The 27,937-nt window shown below is 39.4% G+C and overlaps 1 protein-coding gene across 5 annotated transcripts in view; it reads left to right on the top strand.

The window, feature by feature from the left end:
* The window catches only part of Tp63 (tumor protein p63), a 208,975-nt gene that overhangs the window by 126,624 nt on the left and 54,414 nt on the right, over positions 1-27,937 (top strand). For all 5 annotated transcript variants that reach the window (XM_052158312.1, XM_052158311.1, XM_052158313.1 and 2 more), the window contains exon 4: positions 11,157-11,411. In XM_052158312.1, the coding sequence (XP_052014272.1) occupies positions 11,157-11,411 (255 nt within the window). The remainder of the gene's footprint in view (positions 1-11,156; positions 11,412-27,937) is intronic.

The following is a 27,937-nucleotide window of genomic DNA, read 5'->3' as shown; positions in this document are numbered from 1 at the left end:
CTTTAGGGCATACAGAAGAGTTTCACAAATGCCATCAGTCTCCGCTGAAGAAATAACTGAATGAAATGTCTCTAGAGTCTTCCCAAAGACAATGCCTTATAATTTACACTTGATTTTCATATGTGATCTGGAAGTATTCTATTCAAAATAGCATGCCTCTCCATTTCAGACATGGGACTTCACTCATTTTTAAAGACAGGACTTCTCCATGTAGTCCTGGCTGTCCTGGAACTCACTCTGTAGAACAGGCTGGCTTTGAACTCAGAGACTCTCCTGCCTCTGCCCCTGGGGTGCTGGGATTAGAGGTGTGCACCACTGCTCCCTCTGCCATGGGACTTCTCATTTCTAAACTTATTTGATGTTGGACTGTGACTACCTCATGTGCCCTAAGTTTGAAATGAAGTTGTTCAAGAATTTTCTTCTTTGAAGACAAAGTGAGGATGCGCGATGGTAGATTTTAGCTGAGATGGCCTCCCCAGGTAAAAATCAATTTGTCAATTCAAAATTGAGCAACTGGTGCTAAGATGAATCACACATTGATTATGGGAAGGGGAATAACTTTGAAATATATTTGGAAAAAAATGATATTTCATTCAAAACTGATAACCTGAACATTTTTTCCTGTTTTTTAAGAGACCAAGATATAGTGGGGGGATAAAATATTTATCCCTGTGGATATAAAAGCTGTGGTTGGGTGGCCAGAGGAAAAAAGTCATGAACCACTCTCTACAGCGACTCTGGAAACACTACAAAGGAAACAGTTCCCCGTTCTTATTGGTGGAGAAGCCACTAATAGGTGCAGTTAGAATAATACCCTGTGAGAATTACCACCCCCAAAGAGAGCTTGCTTCAGACAGGACTCTGCACCAGGCCTTTGCTTTCTTCCTTTCAAGCTTGCGCAAAACCCCCACAGGGGCCATTTCCAACCAAGGCAGTGATCTTTCTCAGGCTGATTCTTTCTCAGATCACAGAGACAATGGGGAATATACTCTGTTTACTCAAATCAGTCTGGATTAGTGTCAGTCTATTGATGGAATCAGAATTAAAAGGAAAACCATTACTCCTCACAAAGGGCAACAACATCAGATGCTTGGGGGATGGCTTGACTACTTTTAACCAGACTATGGGAGACACTTATCAGAAGAAGGTACAGGACCCATCACACAGAGACACATGGCAATACCAGGTGAGGTAAAGGCAATTCTTCCAAGCATTGCACACGGGAAATTATCTCAGCAGGCAGTGTCCATGCACTTAAAAGGCCAAAAACCTGACTGAGGACGTGGAGGAAGGGACTCCTTTGCTTGCTTGCTTGCTTGCTTGCTTTCCACACCTTAACCCTCCCAGGCCCATCTATCTCCAGATGTAGTCCACTGCAGTCACTAAGGCTCTCTGAGGGAACTACTCTACCCATGGAGTCCCATGTAGCTGACATTCAGAACAAGATTTCAATCTTCAGAACCTGTGTGCACCTCTCAAAGGATATTTGCTTTTAAGTCCTCTAGAGGGCTACTAAGGAATGTGAAAGGTTTGGATGGCTATCGGTTGCTCTGGCTTCAACTGGTATTTTCAGATAGAAATGTGGTTTTGGTATCTCATAAAAACGAGACTATTTTTAAATGGCAGAGAAAATAATATAAATATACAAGGTTTGTCCTTGGAATATTCTGTAGGTAACAGAAACACATGGTTTTCCCTGATGTCTGGCAGGTTATTTGTTTGGTTGATTTTGGGTTTCCTGCAATATGGTGAGTTTTACTCATTTTTATTAAAATTTCAAGTGGCAAGAAAGGTTTTTGAAAAAATGGTTCAGTTCCCTGATTTAAGAATGGGTTGTAACAGGTAAACAGGGCAGAGTAAATGTTGTTTTCATATAATTGATTGCCTATGAAGGCAGAGAATATGTGTGGTTAAAAGGAAGAAAGAGATTAGATTTTTATCTTGTATTGCAGCTAAAGTGTTTACTTGCTCCTATACTGATTTCTTGATTCAGTCTGTTCCCTTTGTGTCTAAGGCTAATCACCAGGGATGTGGGTAGTTGAATATGGGTGAATGAGCTTGGTGACTGGCAAACACCATCCTCTGATTAATGTCTATGCTCTGAGAAATCCTAAGTCATTTTGCTTAAACATGTCATCCAAGCCTTTCCTCTCCAAGACACCCACTGCTGAACTGGCTGACAAAGGGCCACTTTTGGATTGAAGTAAATAAAATAAGATGAAGAGTTAAATGCCTTCTGGGAGGCATGCCCTCCCTTGCCAGAGCTGCTAGCCTCAGTTTTGTTTGCAGTGAGAAGTGACAGGTTAGAGGAGGACCCCAACGCCGTCTACGCCACACTGTTTAATTATAAAGCATAGTAAGGCATCGAAAGCTTTACCTCAGATGAAAATGAAATATGTAGCAATCAGCCAGGCAGCTGACAAGCAAAAGTAAATTAGAGGGCTGGGCAGAGACCAGCAGCAGACCCCACATTTGATCCCTGGAGCTGAACCTTAAAGACAAGAAAGCAAAAATAAAAAGAGAACGTGTGGCCTTGTGCTCCTCATTTGCAAGTGGTGAGACTCAAGAGTATACTCCTTGCTTTGTAGTCTGGTATACACCTTGCAAGTAAAGGCTGCTGGGTAGGCCTCTGGGCATGTGGTATATAATCTGGAAGAATGTCATGTATTGAGATCATTTCCTAGAAACAGATTATAAGTTTGATAAGCCAAAGTCGAGGCTCCTTAAAACAAACATTTGTAATTCGTTAATCATGTCACTGTTATAAAACAGCGTGAAAAATTCTAAAATTTTCTGGCTATCTGTGAAGAAAATCATGTAAGTCAGACAGGGCTAGGGCAAATCAGTGTTCTATCTATTAGAAACTAAAGGCTTCTCTAAGTTTTTATTCAAGTAGTTTCTTTCCAAAGGAACCATATTTGTCCATAATTGTCTTTAGTAGGAAGTAAGTAATAAAAACAAGACCATCAAAATGGAGACTCTCATGGCTGACCTACATGCATTGCAAAGAAAGTCTAGACCATCAGGTGAAAAAAAATGCCTGCCTTGGCACAAAAGGGAGTATGTGTTCATTTTCAGGAAGTAGAGGCTCCTTAACAAGCTCCTCAGTTAGGTGTGAGCCACCAGCTATTACTCACTGCGTGTGAGTGACAATTCTGGCTCGTCTGCTATGGGTTCCCACCAATGCTGAAGCTCAAAGCACAATTCCCATCTGCAGAGAGTGTAATATACACAAAACAAAGGTCATAGAGATTAGAGGAGATGCTCTATATTCTCAACTGACAGATGGGCGCAGAGATGAGGGCAGTTTGAATGCAGAACCGCTTCAGGGTAAGCCAACATTGATTTGTTACCTTAGAACAAGGAAGGAGACTTTCTGAATGTGATTTGTAGTTGAAGGATCTTATAACTTTTTCTGAAGGAAAAGATTCCTGACATCCACGGACATTTCTCCAAGTAACAGGGAGTTGTCACGGACTACAACACATATGATCTCCCATGAATTTATCATCTGGCGAAGCAGACCAATGTTTGTAATATTTCCTGACTGCAGTTGTAATAATAATTATGTACTATCAAGAGGAAAACATATGAAAATAGGACCCAAAGGCCAGCTAATCTGTCTGGGCAGTGAGAGGAGGTGTGTACAGAGGACATGGAAACAGAAAGTTAAATTATGAAACAAGAGTTCACTTCTGAAAAGTTGAAGGGAGGGCCATTTGCCAAAGGGAAGTTGTAATGACTACCTCTCTGGTCGATTGAAAGATGGGGCCATTTTCTTAAGAGAATAGAAACCTTCTCATGGGGCTCACCATTCAAAGTTTAAGAAAGCCATGCCGAGATTTGCACTCTTTCCCATGGAAGTGGGGGCTGGGGGCCAGAAGGGAGGAAGTTCCAAAGAGCTAGGGTTCTTTTTGTAATTTTGGCTTAAATAGAGGAATCCTGAGAACAGGGAATGGCTTATTGGGCAGGGTGGAAGCCTTTAGCTATATGAAAAGATCACTGGTTCTTTAAATGCAAATTTCAGATGACTATTACAGGCAGATATTCACAGACATACAGAATAAAGGCCATTAAGATGTGTCTCTTCACTAGCATCATATTGTGGCTCTTAGTGTAACATTGAACAAATATTTTATCCCGTGAGCTCCAGTTCCTTCATTTTTAAAAATAAATATAAAATGTGAATATCTATGAGGACACATGGGGGTCAAGAGTGCAAAGCACTTGAATATTATAGGACCCCAGCTGAGGACTCCAAAGGAGTGTTAACAACAATAGCTAATATCTTTCCATAGAGAGGCTTGCATGATTGCTACATACATATCACATTTTAGGGTTTACTTTGGACAGTCATCATTACTTATTGAAATTAGTGTCTTCCAAGTCATGTCAGCATGGACTACACATCTACTACAATGCAATCACCCTACTGTTTTATGTCGTGACATTGGATGTAGATAAAGCAGATGAACTGAGAATTGTTGATGAGCTCTGCAATCACTGGGTTGTATTTTCCATGGAGATGGCCTAACTCTAACTGAAGATCTTCATTAGTGTGCACTGCCTTTCCCCAACATTACCACATGCATAAATAGAGCTAGCAAAATATATGGTTACTCTGTACTGATGATGCCTTTACAGAGCAAAATAGAAAAAAAAAATGGTCATAAACATACTTCTACCTGCACTTTAATGAGTAGCTGACAGTTTGAACAAACTGAAGCTCTGAGTATCTTTCTCTAAAATGCGTCAAGAATTACGAAACTAATTAAAAGTATCTATTTCTACTGTCAGTCAAGCCTTCATTTTCTTGGTGCATAATGGTGTCAGACATGAGATTCCTCATGATTTGTATATCTCTGTCCTTATTACCAGGGTACATACTTACTAAAGCACTTGAGTCAAAATTTCACCTTCTGAACTGAACTTTGGATATTTCTCTTTAGCTAAATTTAGGTCATTATACCTTCAATGTAGTCCCCTTTTCTGCCTCTTAAAATTCTCTGTGTAGTTTTTGTTGACATGTTTGTCCCCTTGATGAGCAAACAATCTGTCTGACCTGATCATGGAGTTTTTAAGGACATCTCTCATATATCATAGAATCTTGGCTCTCCAAGATTCTTGAAACTTTATGACAAAGTATTCTAGTTGGTATTCAGCCTAGACTTTAAGGTTGTTTTCATTTAAACACTTTATTCTTACATTTTGTTCATTATATGAATGGATATGTTTTATTTTCAGTGACTCGTTTTTTATGATTGTGTAGCAATGAAAAAAAGTAAAATATTTTATGCTTAATAAAATATGGTTTTCAGAAAAGATGCCAGGACTTCTGTGTTTAAGGTAGAAAAATGTTGATCTAGCTCAGCATTCTACTGTAAATATCTTCTTGACCTGAAACAGAATGCTTTCAGTTAATTATGTTCAATCCTAGCATAAAACCAACCATCATCTTCTGAAGTGGGACAGGTGGCAGAAGGTTGAAAAATGGCAAGCATTCCCCCCTTAGGCTGTGTTTGTTGAAAAGCACTATCCTGCTAATGTTATTGGATCAAAATGGAGTGCCCTGTACTACTGAGTGAGGGAGGGAATGAAGGCTTTATGAAGCCAAGGCCATGAAGAAACTGTTTTCTTTTCCCAAGATAGCTATAGAAGGCTCACAAAGAACCCTCCCTGAAATCTGAAGCAAAAGATTATATCCACTGAGGGAACAAGCTATGCCACTTAGACAGGTTTCCTTTTTTTTTTAACTTAGGGTTTGACCAGGTAAATCTTAATAAAGTCAAAAATGATTCCATGTACCTATTTTGAAAGTAGCATAAATTTAAAATATAAAATAGCATCATTTTAAAATAGCATCATTTTAAAATAGCGTGTCGCAGGGGTCTGATAGAATGTGGAAACGTGGGACCTTTCCATTGGCTTCATGGTCTCATGCTGATTCTTAGCCCATAGGAAGCTGGGGTCAAATTTGCTCACCTTCCTCGCCCAGGGAAGAGCACATTGCTGGTAGTGTCAAGACTTAAGCCCATGCCTCCAGGACTGAGAGTTCTGTTACACTTCTAAAATCCAAACAGAAATATGAGAAGTGCTGAAGAGGTCTAATCCCCTTACCCAACAGTCATTCAAGAGCCAAAAATATTTTTTTTCCATATGAAATATGTTGGTTATTTTTTTTCATGTTATCTTAAAGTTCCTTTCATAGACAGCAATATCTAAGAAAGAGAGATTGAGATATGTATTTGCCTTCTACAGATAAATTTGGGGACAAGATTTGTTTTTTGATTTTTGTTTTTGTTTTTTTTTTTTGGTTTTTTTTGCTGTTGTTGTTGTTTTGTTTGTTGTTTGTTTTGCCACACACAACTTTTACTTAAGCTCCATTTGAGAAGCAGTATTCAAATGATTTGTTCTGATACTTTGTTTTGATAATTTTTTATAGGAAGCTGATTACATTCTGAGCTTCAAGTGACTATAAATTCAGGTGTTTGAGACAGACTTTGTCCTTAGCAACATATTGAAACATAACTGACCTCATGTGGAGGGAATTAAGGTTCATAACATGTTCAAAATCTAAAATGGTCATTGAAGAAAGGAAAATAAAATGAAGCTCCAGGGTTGTATTCTTAAGACATTTTGACAGATCAGACAGAGAACACTCTAGTCTGATACTGCCCTTTTTCTGGACTTTCATGTTAGTAGGACATGGATCCGAGTCTCCTGACAGCTATAGATGCAGATGTTACATGGAAGGACATTCTCTTCCTTTGATTTGATGACAAAACAGTTGTACGTGTTCTTTGCCCCTGACCAAAGCCAACAGATTTTAAACATAGGGTCCCTAGTTCTGTAACAACCATATCTGTGTTCCTGAACATTCTAAGGGTGTTCTGTGACACCTAAGAGGGTAGCATATTTGTGTGAACATTGTGTGCTTCATCCGTGCAGTGTGAAGATCAGCTAATTTGTGATGAATGTTAATATGCTTCAGGGAAGAAGACAGGTGATACTTTGGGTCCAGTCAAGTAGTGTTCTACTTCCAAATAACTACTTCAGGGAAACAAACCAACTGGCTACAGTCGAAGGAAATCAACGCTCTTATTATATGAGGTGTATATCAGGTAGCAGACAAATGGTACCCATTTTTATGTTCATATGTCCTGGAAAGAAGGCTGCCTCTTTTTAGATGTGACAGGACAGGCAGATAACATTGACCTTCCTTTCTGTGTGTGTGCACAGTAGAGTAGGGATGTTCTGAGATCAAGTAACTTTGTCATTAGAAAGAGAGATTCTCCTTTATATTTCATTTCAAATACCATGATACTTTTTGTTTCATAGGAAATACAAATGCCCAGTGGACTTCTTTCCAGGGCAGTGTTTGTGTCTGATGCACAAATGTCACTTTCTTGTCTCTGACACTCTTCCTTTCAGTATCAATAAGCAATTACCATTCCAGCATAATTCATTTCTCCTCTGTGTTCATGGGATTATCAAGAGGAAAGAAGGGGCAGTATTGTTTCCTCCTCTCCATCAGCTTCACTTAGCTGGAAAATGATTCTTCTGTTACCTACCCAAATTCAAAGAATGATGGTTTATGTTAGGATTAAATACAGTTAATTTAAGATACTCCATTTGCGAGCTACAGGGAACATCTTCAAAATGCCACTGGGTATTGCTTGACTTTCTAGTATCAGGCATTAAAAAACGCTTAACAATGGATGAAGAGACCTTGAGTTTTTATCTTGCACCAAGTACTAGAATTTATTTTCCTATCCTGCCTAGGGAACCCTTGGAATTCTGAAAACTGTTGGTTGGTCCTTGTTCAGTCAATGTATGCAGACATTCTCCAATAAAAGAAAGAAACAAGTGAGAATTCTTAAATAGTGGGCATTTCAAAGTAACATGTATAGAGCTATTTCCTATGATTTTTTTCCTTACTGATTTCTGATTTACTTACTGATGTCCAACAACTAAGAACTGTTTCCAGCTTGTGTTTATTTCTCTTTATATACACTAGAAAAAAAATCAAGGATATCATTTTGTGTTGCCACCTAAACTCACAGTTAGAAGGGTTGAATTTCTAATTTTTAAAAACTGAGACAATGAAATTTGGGTTTTATTTTTTAAAGCATACCTTGGGAAGAATTTAAATTATTATTTAAATTATTTAATTTTCTACTTTTTATTGCTGGGTACCATATAGAATGTACACAATACTGAGGACTCTAGCTTTATGTTACATATATTGAGGATTAGAAGGAACAAACCATGCTGTTTCTGGTCTAGGATTTTACTGAGCTGCACAGAACTTAAGAACATGGTATCAGAAGCAGGTCAGTGAGCAATCACTGTGCTCTCAGTGACTTTTTGAAGACAGTTTCTTCTTTGGGTGTCAAGTGTGTTCAGCCTTGTAGCAAGGGCAGGGCCTGGCTTTGAGATGACTCTGTAAATGGAATTTTACTTTTTCTTCAGTCCTTGGAGAGCTGATGTGTTTGCTTACTGGCTTTTAAAACTTGGCCCCCAACTTTTCTCTTTATATGGATTGGGGTGGAGGGGGGAAATTCAAAGGGCCGGTGTCTCTTTGTTCTTACCCAAGCCCACAATTAGTTGATGTTTCTGCTGTGTAGCTGGAGGGGAAGGGAGGGGTGGGCCAGCAGTCTTTTACTGCCTACGAGAAAGTGTTCTGCTGGCTTCTTTGTCCTTTTTGTCAGGGACCACTGCCTCCCTAATTGTCCTGATCTAGGGAAGCACGTGCCCTTGCCAGCATTATCTGATTCCTACAGGACTTTCAAGAGTACCTTGTATACTGACCCTTAACGGAACACAAATAAGATTTCTTCAATCCTCTTCCAAGCTGTGGCCTCCAGCTTGCTGCCTAAGAGCTTTAGAGTATAGACACATTTGTACCTGCCTCTGCTTTTTTTTTTTTCTGCCCAAGGTGTCTGCCTGTAGTTTAGCCACACCCGTCTGGAAGGGAGGTCGAGGATGAAGGGTAGGTAGGAGAGGGGTAGGCACTATAAAAGTCAGAAAGGAGAGAAGACGAGACAAACAGCTGCACTTGTCAACATGGGGATAAGTGTAAATAGATTAATAGTTATTTACAGAGCAAATGGGAGGCGGCATTCAGCAGTGGAATGTGAGTGTCTGAATGGAATGGGATGGGTGTGCGGCTGTGGGCATTACAGCAGATGCGCTCTGGACAGAATGGAATGACGGAACCCATTTATCTCCTCCTGAGACAGAGTTAAGATGGATACAATCATGCTATTTAACTCAAAGTTTAAAATGAAAAGCAAAACCTTTCTTTCTTTCTTTCTTTCTTTCTTTCTTTCTTTCTGTCTGTCTGTCTGTCTGTCTTTCTTTCTTTCACCTTTACTTCCTCCTTTCTTTCTTTCCTTCCTTCCTTTTTTCTTTTCTTTTTCTTTTTTAAATCTTTTCTGTTCTTCATTATTTTCCACAGCCTGAATCTCTTGGGATTATATTTCTATTGAAAAACTAGCCTCCTTGCCTCCTTTTAAAAATACACACCAACAGGAATGATTCTCTTCCCCTTCATTAACTGGAAGAGAAGATAAGGCTACCATGGCTCAAAAAATTACAGCCAAGAGAAACTGAACTAAAGGCTGGTGAGTTCTCTGGAAATAGGCTCAATGTGATCCTGGTTAAGGAACAACTAAGGACTTAAGGCAGTTTTCAGAAGTTCTAGTCTGTGTGCGGGGGTGGGTTGGTGTGGGTACTGCTTTGGATAAATTATTTTTCCTTCTCTGATAAGGAGAATGTTTTTCAGATAAATGGGGAGATTTTGCTGAATTCCATAATCATCTCACTGCAAACCAACTCTGTGCTTTGGAGCCACATGAACTATGAAGTATTTCTGAATTATGTCTGCCACAATGTTTGTTTGTTTGTTTGATTGGTTGGTTGGTTTGGTTTTTTGGGACAGGTTTTCTCTGGCTATCCTGGTACTTACTCACTCTGTAGACCATGCTGTCCTCCAGCTCATAGGATCTGCTTGCCTCCGCCTCCCGAATTCTGGGATTAATGGCCTGTGCCATCACGCCTGGCTCTACCACAGAATTGTATCTGTAGCTTACAGTTAAAGAGTATAGATTCTTCAAAATTCAACATGCTAGTGTTGTGGGTTACCTTGCCCTGCCTGTAGCAAAGTTGACTGTGGTGGTTCAAGCCTACTAGCCTAGTTCCTCAGGGGAATAAGACAGGAGCATGATGTAAGTCTAGAGTTTGAGTCTAATCTGAGAAACATACAAAATACAATCTCAGAAAAGAAAGTCTGCAGTGGCATCTCCCTGAGCATGCTCCCCATTTCACCCTAATCATTTCAAACCTGTCCCCAGAGTGATCTACTGTAACATAAATTTAGATTTAATGCTAAAAATTGTTTTTGCCTTATGTGTACAACCATTTGATACTCAATTCTCATAAATCTATCAGTTGCTCTCTTTCCTTATGAATATTGTAGCAAACTGAAAGCTAGAGCTAGACTGTATGCTGCTGCTGCTGCTGCTGCTGCTGCTTCTTCTTCTTCTTCTTCTTCTTCTTCTTCTTCTTCTTCTTCTTCTTCTTCTTCTTCTTCTTCTTCTTCTTCTTCTTCTTCTTCTTTCCTCTTTCTCCTCCTCCTCTTCATCCTCCTTCTCTTTCTCCTCCTCCTCTTCATCCTCCTTCTCTTTCTCCTCCTCCTCTTCTACTTCTTCCTCTTCTTCATCATCCCCTTCTTTTTCCTCTTCTTCCTCTCTTCTTTCTCTTCCTCCTCCTCTTCCTCCTCCCCTCTTCTTTTCTCCTCCTTTTCCCCCTCCTCCTCCTCCTCCTCCTCCTCGTACTCCTCTTCCTCCTCCTCTTCCTCCTCCTCCTTCTTTAAGCAGTAATATATAGAGTGTTTATTTAAAGGAATTTCGCAGCAGTACCATGCCCTGGGCACATTGTGCCTGTTTTGAGTAAGAGTGTATTCTATTTTGCAACAATCACACAGTTGCACTGGGTGTTGCCTTCTGCCACAGATGGGTGGCGTTACTTGGTACATGACGTGTTTGGGACATCATGCCCAATTTTTTACAAAGCACACCAAATAATGCCAGTTTTATTGAGCAATGAACTGTGGCTTCCATGACTAATGTTGGGGTGTCTGGATGTCTTGACAGCCACAGTACACGAACCTGGGGCTCCTGAACAGCATGGACCAGCAGATTCAGAACGGCTCCTCATCTACCAGCCCCTACAACACAGACCACGCACAGAACAGCGTGACGGCACCCTCGCCCTATGCACAGCCCAGCTCCACCTTTGATGCCCTTTCTCCATCTCCTGCCATTCCCTCCAACACAGATTACCCAGGCCCACACAGCTTCGATGTGTCCTTCCAGCAGTCAAGCACTGCCAAGTCGGCCACCTGGACGGTAAGAGATTCTTTCTCTGAGCCCTAGAATGGTTTTTACCATGTCCCAGGATTTCTCTCTCTTCCGAGGTCAAATGTTACTTATCCAATGAGGAAATAAATCATCTTTGAATATTGAACAGTTATCCAGAGCAGATTATGGTCAAGGCAAAAGCCTTGCCTAGTCTGGCAACTGATTTTATTGGTTTTAACCAGTGCATAAAGAATTTCAGCCTTTTTGTTCCTGACTGTTGCACACTCTTGGGAATGCTTTGTATTCAGTTTCAGGAAAGTGGAAAGCATTGGGACAATCAGAAGTATCACCATCCTATAATATAGACAGTTTCCAGGGTGTGCTGTGAAAGATAAAAATGTGTTAAGAAGAGAGTAACAAAATAAAATAGAATAGTTTAAGGCAATAAACATTATTTCCCAAGACCAATACATTTCTGCATGTAGAGGCTATAGCCTATAGATTACATAGACCAATACATTTCTGCATGTAGAGGCGATAGCCTATAGATTACATAGGGAGCCTGAAGCCACCCTGAGCACTCAGGGATACCCAGAGTCAAAGGAAAAAGATACCTGAAGGTACAGACCACAGTTAAAGACTGGTCATGCGTGTGAGGACCTAAGAAAAAATAAAATATTTATCTCACTTCTCAGTTTACATTGTACTACAGAATAACATGAATACCAATCTCATACGATGGAAGAAACCTATAGAGCTGGTTTAGTTAAAAACCAAATGATGCCAACCATAGCAGCATATATATCTATCAGATAATTTGCTGTTTGTGGAAATCCTTCTAAATATCTTTATTTTATTGAAAAATTGTTTTTAGAGCTTGGCTAGTCCTTTGCCACTTCAGCAAGTCTTACTCTCAAGAAAGTATCTCCCTCTACTTTACCTTCTAGAGCTGTGGTTCTCAATGTATAGGTTTGACCTCTTTGGGGTCAAATTACTATTTCACTGGTGTTGAATATCAGATTTTTACATTACAATTCACAGCAGTAGTAACAGTTGTGAAGTAGCAACAAGATAATTTTATAGTTGGGGGAGTCATCACAATGTGAGGTACTGTCTTAAAGGGTCGCTGCGTTAGGAACAGTTAGATTAGAACCACTGTTATATGTGGCACCGAGTTGACCATCAGCTTTCACTTGATGGGGTATCTCTGGAGTTTATGGGTAGCATGTATTATTGTACATTCTGGCATCATTTTGTATTCTGACCCTCCCTTCCCCCTCTCATTTTAGTAGCAGAGACTATGATTTTGCATAACCTGCCTGCTGTGAAGAAAGCTAGAGAACATGCAGGTCAACCCAAGTGATGCTGTTATGGTTCATGGGGCTGGGGAGGTTCTAATTTATTCCTCCTCAATGAAGCACGCTGTTGCTCATTCTGGCTTTTCAATCAGGAAGTCCCTAAATTGTCTAAAACTTAAATTTACTTCGGTGCTCTCTCTCCTTTCATGGTTTGGGAAGGTGCTCTATTGTCGCTCAGATTTCAACTATGAACACAAGGACGAGCTTAAAACTTGATCTTCCCTCCATTTCACAATCTTTCATCTCATTGATATTTACAGTCCTGAAGAAGGATGCAGCAGTTGAGTAGATTTCCAAATGCAGTATTTTGGTGATGTTCTGCCATCCACTATGACAGCAGCCTCTTCCACAAAGCCATGTGAACTCGGGTGGGAATTGGAGGGTGGTTTTCAGGATTCTCGGGATCTCATGGTAGTTGATTGGTTACTGAGTCCTGGATCCACATATCTAAGGAGATGAAGGACATGTAGAGACTACCAAAGAAATACTGATTCCCTTCTAAAGCCATGTAGGAGGCATGGAGATGAAGCTTGATGCAAGTGGATAGACCAGTCTTTCTCTCTCTTTTCCTCATCACATCTTCTCCAAAAGCTAAAGTCCCACTTTCAACCCAACACCAACTCATTTACCTTGGAGAACCTTCTCTCAAAGAAACAAATTGACTCGCAGAAAGTACTGGGGTCCACTGCTTAAAGTATAGTTTAGGCAGGAAGAAACTGATATGAACATATATGTTGATAAAACATCCTTGATGCGATAGCAATATCAGAAGCCCAAGATTGGAGGTGGGGGGGGAATACAGGCATTTAAATTTCAAAGTACTTGTTAAGAGCCAGAAAGCTTGGATAGTGGTATGATTGTCAGTGTGGCCGTGGCCAAGTCATCAGTCATCTGGAGTTTCATCGTTGGGTACTTTGGTGAGAACTAAGATGGTGAAAGTTACTGTTGTCAGAGGGGAGGTGGGAGCACTAATAATCAGGACAGAAAGCTTTAAAACAAACAGGGTTCTCATCAACAACACTGCCTTCATGGAGAAGTGGAGCTTGCCAGACTATTGGGCATCTCTTAGATGACTCTGCAATTGTCTACAATTTCTGTAGAATGAGTGTCCCATTAGTGTATCACAACTAGATGTAGTTTTATGATATTTATTTATTTATTTATTTACCCTCAAGCAGTCTTATTTCAAAGCTACTGGCATGTCTTCAAAATCGAGGTCACTAGAGTCTTTATCCAGGTACCTGTAGCAATCAACTTTGAAGACAGTGTTTCTTGATTAAGAATACTTATGCTTTGTACACAGCAGCATCTAATTATTTACATATTCTTAAATTCATACACAGGCTTTGCATTTTAAAGAAAAGTTATTTAAGTATCTTAGTTGTATCTTTTATCCCCAGATTTAAAATGGGAAGCCTCAATAAGTAGACAAGATACGTCATGCCCAAGGGCCCTCACTCCAGAACATATCCTCCCTATGCTCTAGAGTGTCACTCTTTCTAACTGACAAAAGGTAGAGGCATGCCAAAGTAGGCCTGTCCCCTACAGAGCTGGTCTCTAATATCCTGATGCCCCTGTGTCCTGTAGAACTGGCCTCTAATATGCTGATGTCCAGCTGGCAGATGGGCATTTTGTGCTATATTACATAATGTTTACTTCCTAGGCATCTATGTATTTAAAGCAATTTACTTTAAACAAGCTGTTACATCTTGGATCTTCCCACAAACTAGAAGTAGCTGAAGGAACTGCCTAGTCCTTCTGGTAACTCTATAAGAAGAAGTTGTTTGGTTTGGTTTGTTTCTTGAGCCTCTGTATCATCTATAATCATGATGTTCTTCCTCCAGAGTCTTCTGGTTTTACTATATGCTGATACTTGATGCAATAGTATCAGCATATAATAAGATGCTTGGAGCACAGGGGACATGTACCTTCATTTACTTCTGCTCTAAATAGCTAGGGTGACTGTGGCTCTAGCTCTGGAAAGGTGTGTTTGTATGTTTTGAATCTCTTCCAACAAAATGAACCAAAGTGTGACAATAGGTTTCCAGATGTTAGTTTATACACACACACATTCACACACACACACACACACACACACACACACACACACACACATCTCTCAACTAGAAGTTTAAGGTTTTCTTTCAGACTTTCTTCTTTCCACAATTAGATTGACACTACTTACAAGCCTATTACTTAATAATCTGTGAATTATTGTCCAGTGTTTTAAAAGAGGTTCATCAGCCAGAGGACATTAGAAAACAATGTACTTAAAAGACACCAAGAAAGACAAGCACAGATGTCATTTCTGTGACCTACTGATTCAATGTGGACTTACCCTCAGATTCACCCTCTTGGGACGTTACTTTCATTGTTCGTACATATGGATATCAATACTTTGTTCTAAAGAGTATCTGATGAGTAACTGTACCTATGAGTACTAGGCTAGCCACAGGGACACACTTGTTCATCATTTCCAATTTGGCTGAGTCTGAAGTTGTCAGGTGAATTCAAGTCTTTTTGTATTGCTAACTTATGGTAGTTTTGCTGAAGGTACAGTATAAGTATAAAAAAAATAAGAGGTATTTTTTTTAAAAAGTCACCATTAACTTTTTAAATGATTTTGGGATATTTACATGCATACTTCATTCACTAAGGACTATAGTATTATCCCCCTATCTGAATACAGAGGTATAAAACATAGCATAGTAACAGGCTTTCTTTAGCACAATTTGCTGTTGGTTTTCTTGCTTCTTCAGCATACCCAAGCTCATGCAGCCTCACCTTGCCAACACAGGCACAGATCCTTTCTAGTTATAAAACATGGTGATTTAAAAGCCTTATTTCCCATTTTTAATTCTGCTTTATATATTACGATGCCATATCTTTCTTCCCTGTGTAGCCAGGGAAGCAATGCATGTTACTTACTGGGGAGTTTGCTATTGACTTTCAGTCAACTATTAATGGATATCACCAAAACACTTAGGAGTGGCATGCTAGTTCCATATAGTGAGGCATATGTACAGATCAGAATACTAGATGGCTATTAATCAGTACCATCTGTACTGGTGTGGAGGGTTTCATCAGAGAGGAGAGTTTACCATGAGAACCAAGAATAATGGGAAAGAAGCCTGCATCTGAAGACAGGGTTATTTGTTTGCTTGCTTGTTTTCTACTGAACTGCAGCAAGGAGCTTGCCATCCACAGACCCAGGGGTAGCTCTGATTATTGACCTCAGCCATACACCTATAGCTAGCAAAGGTGCTTATTCATTCTCTTATTTAGCAGCCCATGACCCAAGCAGATTGAGTTCTCTGTGAACACCCTCAGGTTCGGTCTTCTCTATTTTTGTTTGACTGAACTATATTCAGATTGAGGTCATGACAATGCCCTTGGAATAAAGAATCATTTGGGTTCTTGTGTCTTCCTTTCTATATGTAGAAAACCCCAACCTAGACTGGATCGACACGGGGCACATGGTCCTTAACAAATGTAAGGAAACCTTGTTTGTAGTGTTTTGAGCCATACTACAGTTCTGAGAGTCACTGTGAGCTTTTCATGGATATGGCCCTTGTACCTTGGCCCATGGTTTGTAGACAGCTTTCTTCCTTTGCTTTTCTTAATCATACTGGGTTCCAGTTATGTTCAGAGGTTTAAAGAATCTGCCTGGAGCCAGTGGAGAGATTAGGGAGGTGTAGTTTGAAAAGGGAACAACTCGTTCCCTGGCGAGTTCCATTGATCCTAGCAATTGAGTCTCTGTCTCACAGACAGCCAGGAAGGCTATGATGCACGCCTGTGGCCCACTCCCTGTCATCAGGTTACTTGTAATGTAAGACTTTCAGAGAAAGGCTGCCAGCTCTGTAGAAATCAAATGCAAGCCAGCGGATTGCATGGCCCTTCTGGAATTCAGACTCTTATGGCTAGCCCATCAAAGGACATGATAAACTTTTCCACATCCTCTACGATTTGCAGATTCTTCTCCTAGAGAAAATATTTCTGGGCTCAGGCTTTGGCTCAGTGTTGAAGTATAGCATTAGCATAAAAGATACTGTGTTAAATTTCTAACTCTGTCTACGTCTCTGTCTCTCTGTTTCTCACTATCTCTTTCTCTCCTCTCTGTTTCTCTGCCTTTTTGTCTCTCTGCCTTTCTGTCTCTGTCTTTCTCTCTCTTACACACACACACACACACACACACACACACACACACACACACACACACATTTAAGCCTTAATTTGGACTTAGTAGAGTCTCACAGTTAAGCGACAGTTAGATTTTATTGTTGAAGGACAGGAGAGAAATTGGTAGCCTATAACAATGTTATTTTTAGTTCTTGGCATAGCTGTTTTGTAAATTATCTGAGATACATATAAACGCATCTTTCTGTACATCAAACACACTAATGAGTTACCCAAGCTATTTCTTAGAACACAGAGTACTAAGTCAGAACGTCTCAAATAACATGCTTGGTGACTCTCGGTGACGGTTAAAAGTGACTGCCTTTGGGGTTTGGATTTACACACCTCCCTGGACAGGCACGCTACAGAAGAGATGCTCCTCAATGCAGAGTGTAATTACTCAGTCATCTAGCTGAGTCTGAGTTCATCTTATCTGATGTTTATACTCCTACTCTCTTCTGAGTGGAGTGATTTATAGGACTGAAGCATGGAGTTTCTTTTAAGACAATTTTTATTGTGTTATTGCATATGAGTATAATAAGGACAATTGATCCAACAGAAATCTCTTGGAAATTGTTGCTTTTACACTTCAAAAAGAAACCTTGCTTTTCTCTGTCCCTCTTATTCTTTCTTTTCTTCCCATCCCTAAATCTCCACCCATTCTCTGCATCTTCTCTGTGTTTTATCTTCCTGTCTTTCTCTTCCTTTCTTAGTTATCATTTGTAGTAGCCAGCTGAGGTTTGTAGGGATCACCAGCCAATGCACGTGTTGTTGTTTCTCTAGTTTCCTGGAATGGTGGGCTAATGTGGAGAAAATCTTGATGATATCACCAGTATAGGCATTTTCACGATCAGAAGTCAGACCCCCTGAAGATTCAACAGACTACTTGACTAACAATGGGCTGCATTAGAGTAGAGAACTCAGAGATATTGGTGCAAGGAAACCTAATGCAAATATAGTATGGAAAGGGTTGACAAGCATGCGTGCAGGAGCCCTACCTTACAGTCCTGGCCTCCTGTCTTGAGGGAAGCAAGTCCTGTCATTAAACAATTAAGGAGAGAATAGAGACTCTGCTTTTCATATAACACCTCTGGATTTTTAAGTGACAGTCATATCTTCTTTAAAAATGTAGTAAAATACTATAAGCCAAACAAAATAATAGACTAAATTTTCATCCTGTGCAATGTATTGACAGAGAATATGGAAGGTTATTTGAAGTTTGAGTGAAATAACTGCAATCCTCTAAGGTAGAAAGTACTAGGTATTATCAGCTGTGTTTCACTAAGTAGCAATTCATTGTCTCTTTCACAGGAAATGGATGTTGAAATCTTGTTGCATAGAGCCAAGCAGTACATCCACAGTGTATACTTTATTATTTTTTCTTATAGTATCTATCCTTTCTGCTTCTCATATATCTAAAATTTTATCTTATAAAACCCTTGATGGTATTCAGTGTTCTATACTTGCATACAGTATTTTATTTGTTTCTGCTCTTATCATTAGAGAATTTATGTTATTCTGTACCTTAACTCTAAAATTAGCCAAAGCTATAATCAGAAGTGGGCAGTGAGGTTTAACGGGCTTCAAATAAATTTTCTCAGCTTACTAACTGATAGTTTATTTTTAATTGGCACATACAGGCATCTTTTAGAAGAAAGATCACCTGAAAATTGATGCATAAACAGAGAATAATACCAGAAGAATTTTTTAATGACTCAAGAAAAAAACATACTATATCATTAAGGTCACTAGAAATCCCTTAAAATGAATATGTATTCAAAATCAACCAGGGAGGATGTGCCCTTTTACTGTGGGATATTTGGCTGTTGGTACTTTCCCATATATGAGCTTTGCACATTCTTGTTCCTGTCATCTCCTGGCGAACCATTTCTACCAAGTGCACAGTCTGTCCCCTTGCTCCCATCCATCTCCCAAAGGACACATGAACATTTCTCCTGAAAGCCATCTCTCAGGCTCAGGGATGAGTTTAAAGCAACTGCATTAAATAAACCTTACGAGTTTATGCCAACAATAATCAACATGTTTGTTGACTACTTCCTAGTTTTTCATTGCTTCTTTGCTCCTTTTCAGTTTGTGGTATTTTTATTCTTCATTTAGTGATATTATTTGAAATTGCCAACTGAGATTTATAAATGGCACAAATCCATGTGTGTCCCACCATTCCACCTTCCTGGAGTGGTGGGATACATGTAGACTTGAGATAATGTAACTTTTCTGCCAAGCACCTCTGTTCTTCCTGCAAAACAGAAGAAATGTTTATAGACTAGGGTGGTATCTCTTAGATTCTTTCAGCCTTGTGGATGTGTCCTATACATGGAGTGGTTTTTTAGACCACAGAGTCCCTGTAATTAGGCACAATGGTACCCAATGAAAATAATTTTAGTTGGTATCTTTCCCGTGGTTTTTAATAATGTCCTTAAACCTATCATCAAACTGAAATTCAAAATAAAATTTAAAGTAGCTCGAGAACCTATATTTAATTTTTTGAAAGATCAAGCATTTATCTATTTATTTTTATGTGTATATGTGTGTGGGCACATATGACACAGGGTGTGTGTTAAATTAAGGAAGGACTCTTCTTTAGAAACAGGGAGAGCCATCTCATTTACTTTGAATTTATATTGAAAGTTCATATGAACAACCGTAACACTTGCCACTTCATGTGTCAGGAGGAAACCGAATCTCCATACATTTTCTGTCAACCTAATTCCGAAAATGCTTAATCTCAAATCTCCTAGTCAAGCAGGTTCTTCTTCCTTTGGAACTTTTAAAAGTTTAGAGGTTTTTTGTTTTGTTTTGTTTTGTTTTTCCTCTTGGGTCTTTTTTAGCAAATAAGGAGAACAAGGATCACTGGAAGGCTCCTCATGGATCTCTGAAGTCAAGTGACAGGTCTCCACAGACTTTAGCATCTTCAGCAAAGGCACACCAGTCACCAGGCCACTGTGGGGTACTAATAAGCAAGAGGAACTGGGGCACGTGGTTTTGTTTCTGCCCATCTGTTAAATGGGTATTATAATATTTCCTTGGCAAGATGGCTTTGGGGTGTAATTAAGGTTTATGAAGTGCTTTGAGAGCCTGGGAGATTCTGTTCTCAAAGCATAGTGTGTTATTACCTCACCCTGGATTTCTGTTGCTGAGATTTATCTTCACGAACTACAACATTCCCATGTTTACAATTGAGGTAGTTCTCCTGAGGCTTTCCAGCTCGATTACAAAGACACAAAATGACAAACCGTGCATGTTTAAGTGCTTGGTTATAAATATTGAATGGAAAAAAATATACTTTGAAATAAGTTATATTTTTATTTTATGCATATTGGTATTTTGCCTATATGATGTCTGTCCATCATACACATTCCTGGTGCCTGTGAAGGCCAGAAGAGGGCACAGGGTCCTCTGGAACCAGAGATACTGAAGGTTGCAAGTCACCCATGTGGGTCCCAGAAACTGAACCCATGTCCTCTGGAAGAGTCATCAGCACTTTTAACTTCTGGGCCATCTCTCCATCCCTGTAATACTAATTTATAATTTAAAAGAGTTTCTTTTCAAAACATATTTAACTAATACAACTCTGAGAATCAGTAGGGGTGAATTCATGTCAATTATACTTTGATAGCTTGAGATACAGTTATAATCTTGTTCTTTGAGTCCCCTTCATTTACTTTCCCTTATATCTTATGTATGTTGGGAATATTTATAAATATGAAGCCCTAAAATTATTGAAAATTGCCTCTACTCTGTTTTTTATATTTTTGTATCCTTGAGAAAAATCATATTTTCTCATTCAAACAATGTCATAGTTATGAATTACAGTTCTGACCAAGCAATCACCATCAAATAAATGGCATATGTAATTAACCATATATCATAAAAGCAAAGTAATTGCTGCTAATCAACACCTATATTCACACAAAATAGCAAAAGGTTTTTCACAGTCCTAGAGTTTGCTTAACTATTTTATATTCCTTGACAGATGTGTTAAGTTTAACTTGTAACAAAATTAAAAGTTATTTTTTATTTGACTTCCCTATTTTTATCATAGTAAACATTGTAATTACTATTTTTATTTTTCTGGAATTTTTATACACTTATTAGAGTAATTGTCGAAAGCCTATTTTCTCAATATCACCTTCAAAAAGTTTAGATTTCTATATAGTATGCAAAGTGGATTTGTTTTGAATTACATTATTAAGGATTTCACACATAAGTAAAAACCCTTTTTGCTTACTGAATTCAAAAATATATTGGTATGGGCCTTTACTATCCTTCCTGACACTCTACTTTCCAAATGAAAGCAGTCTTAAAACAATGAGAAAGGCTTGGAATACAGGAAGACCTCTAGGCCTTTGCCTTCTATCCCTTGACCAGCGGGTAAAGTCAAAGATGAGAGACTTAAGTATTAGGCTTAAGGCTTATTTTTACACACTACATTTACTGACTATACTTACCTTTTCAGTCTTTCTATGCAATCTCTGGAACTAGAAGATGAGGCTTTTGGGAAATGTGGGAATGGTTTATATGTAGATAAAGCAGATCAACCCATAGAGTATAAGGAATCTGGGAGAACTACTCCTATACTATGACAGTTGAAGTGAGTGGTTAGAAAAGTTAGTCATGGTGTTTGGAATAACGATCCCTTTCAAGCTAATCCACATCACAAGGCCAAGTCTTTCTCTTTATTGCCTATTTTCATGCCTGGACAGTATAGACATTACACAGATGTAAATAAATGCTGGCTGTTGTAAAGTGCTTTAGAATAACTCCATTGCCTTGAAATGAAGGAACATAGTTGATAAATAACTATTTTTAATATTGTCCAAGTCAATCTTTTCAAAATACAGTTGCCAGCTTCTAAGAATTATCACAATATAACTTTGGTTTTTCTTTCTTTCTTCCTTTCTTTCTTCCTTTCTTTCTTCCTTTCTTTCTTCCTTTCTTCCTTCCTTCCTTCCTTCCTTCCTTCCTTCCTTCCTTCCTTCCTTCCTTCCTTCCTTCCTTCCTTCCTTTCTTTCTTTCTTTCTTTCTTTCTTTCTTTCTTTCTTTCTTTCTTTCTTTCTTTCTTTCTTTCTTTCTTTCTGTTTTGTTTCTTTGAGACAGGGTTTCTCCGTGTAGCCCTGGCTGTCCTGGAACTCACTCTGTAGACCAGACTGGCCTTGAACTCAGAAATCTGCCTGCCTCTGCCTCCCAAGTGCTGGGATTAAAGGCGTGCACCACCACTGCCTGGCAACTCTGGTCTTTCTTAATCTTATATTCTTCACTCTCATGGTAACAGACTGTATCTAACTTTTGCCAATCTTCAAAGCCTAAAGTCTATACATTATATATAGATGCAAAAAAAAGCATATTTCAGAGATGTTTATATTCTGTGTCTGAGAACGTCATGTAATTTCCTGAGCATTCACTCATTTCTTATTTTTGTTAAAGCTCTATGGGCAATGACAAGGTCTACCACGTGCAAGGAATCAGCTCCCCCAGGACCACAACCCAAAAGGAATTATAGGCTTCTCATTTTATTTTATACTCAAGAAGCAAATGGGTAGCCATTTGTGTAAGTACCTACAATGTACTGATAATCCACGATGGATATCTTGTCCGGCAGCCATCATTTTAAGCTACAATGCTTTTTTTTCCTACATAAGTATGGGAAACATAGATGTTAATAATTAATGTAGGAATACTGGAGCAGTACATGTGGAAATCTATTCTTCCTGCTAGGCATCCTTGACCCAACCCACTGTACCAAACCCATCATTTGGCAGAGGGCAGGAAGGTGGTATGTGCTAGACAGTACTGAAACGTGTGAAAACGGCCTTACAAAGTATAAGGAGGTCTGGTTTTGGGAAGAATGGTGTAGTTGCCAAAGCAGATTATCCTTGCTTGTGATGACAAATATCACACAAAAACAAGACAAACAACCTCAGGAGCAGTAGCAAAAGCCAGCTAGTACTTTAAAGGCCTCAAAGTGATGATATCGAAGAAGCAATTACAGACAGCAGCATAAAACATAAGACTGAAAATGCGCAGGGGCTTCAGTGTTCAGCAGTGATCATAGGAGAGGACAGAAAGCACAGAATGTGAAAATGGAAAGACGAGAAGTCAGCATAGGAGACCAGGTGGAACTATACTACCCCAGCACAGGTCCGTGGGGGAAAGTAGAACCAACGTCCACCGTCCACTGTGGACAGAAGTTAGCTGTGAGAATGAACACACATAGTTCCTTGAACAAATCTTTAATAGTCTTATTCATTACTGTGTTCAATGATCTTTACCAAAAACCTTTTACATTTAATTGTTTCAAAGTTTGCTTTAGCTGGTATCATTCCTTTAGATGGTCCATAAATGTGGTTTTGCTAACACAAACAAGCTTTACTAGCAGGATCCTGCCAGGTTCTAATATTCCTCTCTTCCCCGAACTCCCACCCAAGAGTGCTGATTATCTCAGGCAGCCTGGGATTAGCAGTATGTCTGGGACAAGGGAAGTGGACTGTCCCACTAGAAACTTGTAAGGAGAGCCTTCTACAAAAGTATGAAAAACTCACATTGTGTTTGTCAGCTGATGTTTGCTAAGACACAGTACCAGTTTTAATGGTATATGTTTATGATGTGCACTTCTAATTTGGGAAGAGATCGAGATGAATTCAAATGGAATATGCAGAATCAACCTAATTGCTTTCTATCTTTAATTACAGCATTTGACAATCTATTATGTATCTTTGCATTCAGATATGAGGACACATTTCTTATTTCTTTCACTTTTCTTCCTGGGAGAGCTGATTGAGCTATTTGGGGAAAGAAAAAGACAGGGAATAGAGAGGGAATAGAGACTTGCTACTTTTTTTTCTAGCAAGTCTCTTCCCTTTTGAGAACTGAATTTCTTTCAAAATGTTGTTCAGCTAGTCTTAATGAAGAAATATGCGATCCTATCTACTTCTCTAATTTAACTATGTATTTTCCTAATTTGCCTTGAAATTTCCAAAAAGAAGGTCTCAGTCAATATCCGCTTGAATTTGGAGCAAGCAGATATGCAATCAAAGGTTTAAGACTCTTTGTTCGTGAGAAGCCTGACCATTAATTCAGTGCTATAATTCATGGGGATGAATTGTGCTGAGGCAGTGTGTTAATATGCTATGTAGGCTGGCCACAGGACCCTATGCTCTAGTGCCCCTCCTGTTTTCACCTTTACCTTAGCTAAGCTTACAGGGGCAGAGGGGTGGAGTTGCCAGCTTAAGCAGAACTACTTTTTCTCTAACATCTGGTTATTGTTCTACTAATTCAGAACATAACCTGATTGGATTTTGATTTGATGTTAGGAGTCATACTGCTTCCCTCTGAGCATCCAGTGACTCCAATGGTCTCTATCTTCTAAAGTCAGTGAGAATACACAAAAAGAAGAGTTGGTCAGAGCTACCATTGTCTGTTTGCCAGTGGTATTAGATGAAGTAGGGATCATACAAAAGATTTGGAACAAAGTACACTAGGAAAGGGGGAATTAGAATGAGTGTATCTTTCCTGGGTACTGCCCACAGTGTAATATGAGCAGACAGAGAGTTTCTATCCTGCTAAAGCTTGCTTAGAAACATTCCCAAGCTAACAGATTTTCTTTTAAAAAATGGCTTAAGAATTTGTTTTGAAGTTGTCAGTTGAGCATACGGCTGTAGGGCATGGACTCAGTCCTAATTTGTTGCTTTCATAATGTGTTTGACACTGGAATTTAGGCTTCAGAAACTGAAAATGGAATGCTTTGAATGAAGTGCTTTTCATAAACTCTTGATTTAAAATTAAAAAAAAAATTATGTTCCCTGGTAAATTAAAGTGAAGCATTGGGCAGCAAGCAGCACACTGCTTGAGACTCTGAGAGGTTCTTGCGGTCCATCTGTGTCTTGCAAGACTGCAAATTTAAAATATTATATTTGGTACACCCTTTCCTCTTTTTGAAAACAAGAATGTTTGTGTTTCACTAAAGGGTTAGAAGGTTCTTGAGAAGACAAGGAAGTAAAGGAGCAGAATTCAGCTTGTGGGATAGGCAAAGCCAGGGTCAAATTCCACCTTTGTCTATTTGACCTATGTAAGACCCAGTCCCCCTAGCTTCATCTTCCCCAATATGGGGATGATATTATCAGGAGATTTTAATAGATTGAATGTAAAGTACATGCTGCAGCTTCTGCTGAGCGGCGAGCATTGTTAGGAAGGATTATAGATTTAGAGTTAAAACTTAGGTTCGACTTGCCCAACTCTAGCTATTGCTGGCATTTGTATTTGGAAGGTAACTCCATGGAACAGTTTTCACTTCTATTGTGAAGCTTTCCTCCTTGCAGCAGCAGACTTTCCAATGCCTAAGTTAGACCACAGGGCCTGCGTGCATTCCACTAGACAGTGCCATTCCAGCAGAAGCCGTCCTCAAGCACTGTGTAAGTGACGGTAAGATGGCACTGTCTGGGTATGTCAAAGTCTCTGAAATATATCCACAGGCAGTGTGTGAACATCGTGGGTACAATACTACTTGGGAGCACAGGAATAATTATGCTCAGATTATATCTAAAGCAGAATGATTCAGTCCTCTGTTGATGTTGGAAGGGACAGCTTATGAACGGTAACAGTTGCTCAAACACGTAGTGGTGGGGCCCAGTGGTCATAGCACACTCTGTGGTGGGAGAGGTGGGAGAAGGCAAGAACAAAATGCCAAAGTTCCCATTTCTAAGGCTGGTCAGAAAGAAAGGGAAGAATAGCAGAGACTTAGAGAAGGTGGCAGTGTGCTAGCTGCCCCCGCCCCCAATAGAAGAGATATATAGCAATGGTGAGCGGCCGAGCTCCAACTAGGATCCACGCAAATTGCTTTGCCCTCAGTGCCTCAGTTTCCTCATCTTTAAAATGAGGATAATGATAATTACCCCTGGGGTTTTCACGAGGATCGCACAAGATAACGAGGTCTAAGTGGTTTAGAAACTATGAAGTTGGTGTGCATGTGAACTGTGGCCTCTGCCTTGAGATGGCATTTGGCCTTCTTTTGCCATTTCCTCACTTGGGAAATGAACCTCCCATGCTTCCTTCTGGGGTGAAAGTATAAAGTTCTGCTTGAATGCAGTGATTCATGTTCAACTTATTCTAAAACTTTCTAAAATATTTTCTTCTTCTACTACTTTTCAGAAAAAGAAAATCCTGTTAGATATCCCAAACTCCGACTCCTTTATGGCTTTTCTTCCCAAGGGAGAACCTGAGTAGTCTAAATGGTAGAGATCTGCTTGTCTCCTGGAGTCATTGGAATGACAGATTGTGGAAGATAGGAGGCCCAGCTGTAGGACTCAGCCTAACTGGGCTATTCTGTGGATAGCCTTATTCTGTTGGTTTCTTCACATAGACAGCTGTTCTTTCTGCCAGTGTGTTCACAGTATTTGATCAGTGAAACTAACAACAGTGCCTAGGTCACAAGTCATATCTGTTGTAGACCAACTATCCTCTAGAGCCCCAGTGAGGGGAGAGGCTCAGTAAAATTCTCACAACTGAATCATGGCCATGAGCTAATGTCTCCGGGTTTATGAGTCAGCACTGGCCCAGGCACTGGTTTTGTAGGTATTTTAAAAAGAAAAGCACAAAAGACACTGGTTAGACTTCTCTATTGTCATTTGCTTGTAGAAGGCTAAAGAATATCTCCCTGTCACTACAGAGTGACATCCTAAAGATTAGATGTTCAGTTTCTGTTCTCTGTTGAAATATAGAGAAATCAGTTTCTTTAGGAGTCAATAAAAGTAGTAATAATAAATCGTGTGATTTGGGTGGTGTGTGTGTGTGTGTGTGTGGTGCGCGTGCGTGCGTGCGTGCGTGCTCAGGCAAACTGGATGAAATGAAATGATGTGTTTGGGAGATGAATGTTCTTGTACTAGGCAAGACATAGCATGCAAGAGAACATCTGGAGCCGACCCATTCTGTATGGGATGGGGCCAAGACGTGTTTATGCCTAAGTGCCTGTTAGAACACGTCTAATCTTAAAATTATTTATAAAGTTTTAGAGGATTCCCCTTCACATATTATTTCCTTATATAACCAACATATGTACTGGCAGCTTCATTGAAAAATCCAAAGCAATGGTGGTTATCCATATGAAACAGAACTGAAGTGTTTAGAATCAGACTGACTATCAATTAGTAGGGAGGCATCTCACTGAAATGATAGCATCAATATGAAATTATGAATTATCATATTATGAAATATGAAATGAATGCCTAGTTCATAAATATATTAGTCAGCAGAATGCCACACATATGTTATACTTTCCTAGTTTTAAAATAGTCATAAGCTTTATTTTATAGAATGAAAAACTACCTGAATCTTTTGCTCTCTAATGTACTAAAGTATTGCTGAAAGCTTGATTTGAAAAATATATGTGACAAGATGGGAGGGAGAAAACAGTGCGAGGGAGTATGTTTAAATTATGGCCAAATCAATCACACAGTGGTAATTTTAATTGTTCGTGCCTCCCAGGACCTTTGCTTCTTTCAGATAAGGAAATATCCTGAGGAAATGTTATGGGGAGTCCTCTTAGCTTCTTAAATAGTCGGTTCATGGATCTTTTGAGGTGCATGACAGTTAGCTCTGCATTTCTCAGCACCCAGGTCTGGGGGAACAGGAGACTTTGGTGCCTGCCCGGTAGCAAATACTTAACGCTCCCAAAGAAGCATGCCTTTCTCCATTGCTGTCCTGCTCTTCTCTGCCCTGTCATCGCCAGCCTGCTCCTGCCTGCCAAGATGGAAATAAGTTTGCAAAGAAAAATAAGGAAGAAAGAAAGGAAAAAGGAAGAGTGAAGAAAATACTAAGGAGGTTTAAAATTAAGTAGTTCCAAGACAAGTCATTCAAACTTCCTTCTGGCAAGTTAGCATAATTATACTTTCCTTTCTTTCTGAACGCCAATCTTTCTGTACTGTCTGAGTTACCTGCAGGTGTTACAAGCACCAATGACAAATTTTTTTCCTGTTCCTTGGGGAGTGTTGAAACCACTGCATCACCTAAAATGAATCTGAGATTATT

The sequence above is a fragment of the Apodemus sylvaticus genome, chromosome 15, assembly GCF_947179515.1.
Source record: "Apodemus sylvaticus chromosome 15, mApoSyl1.1, whole genome shotgun sequence".
NCBI classification, from domain to species: domain Eukaryota; kingdom Metazoa; phylum Chordata; class Mammalia; order Rodentia; family Muridae; genus Apodemus; species Apodemus sylvaticus.
The sequence above is the reverse complement of the archived record's forward strand: the minus strand, read 5'-3'. Positions and strand labels throughout refer to the sequence as shown.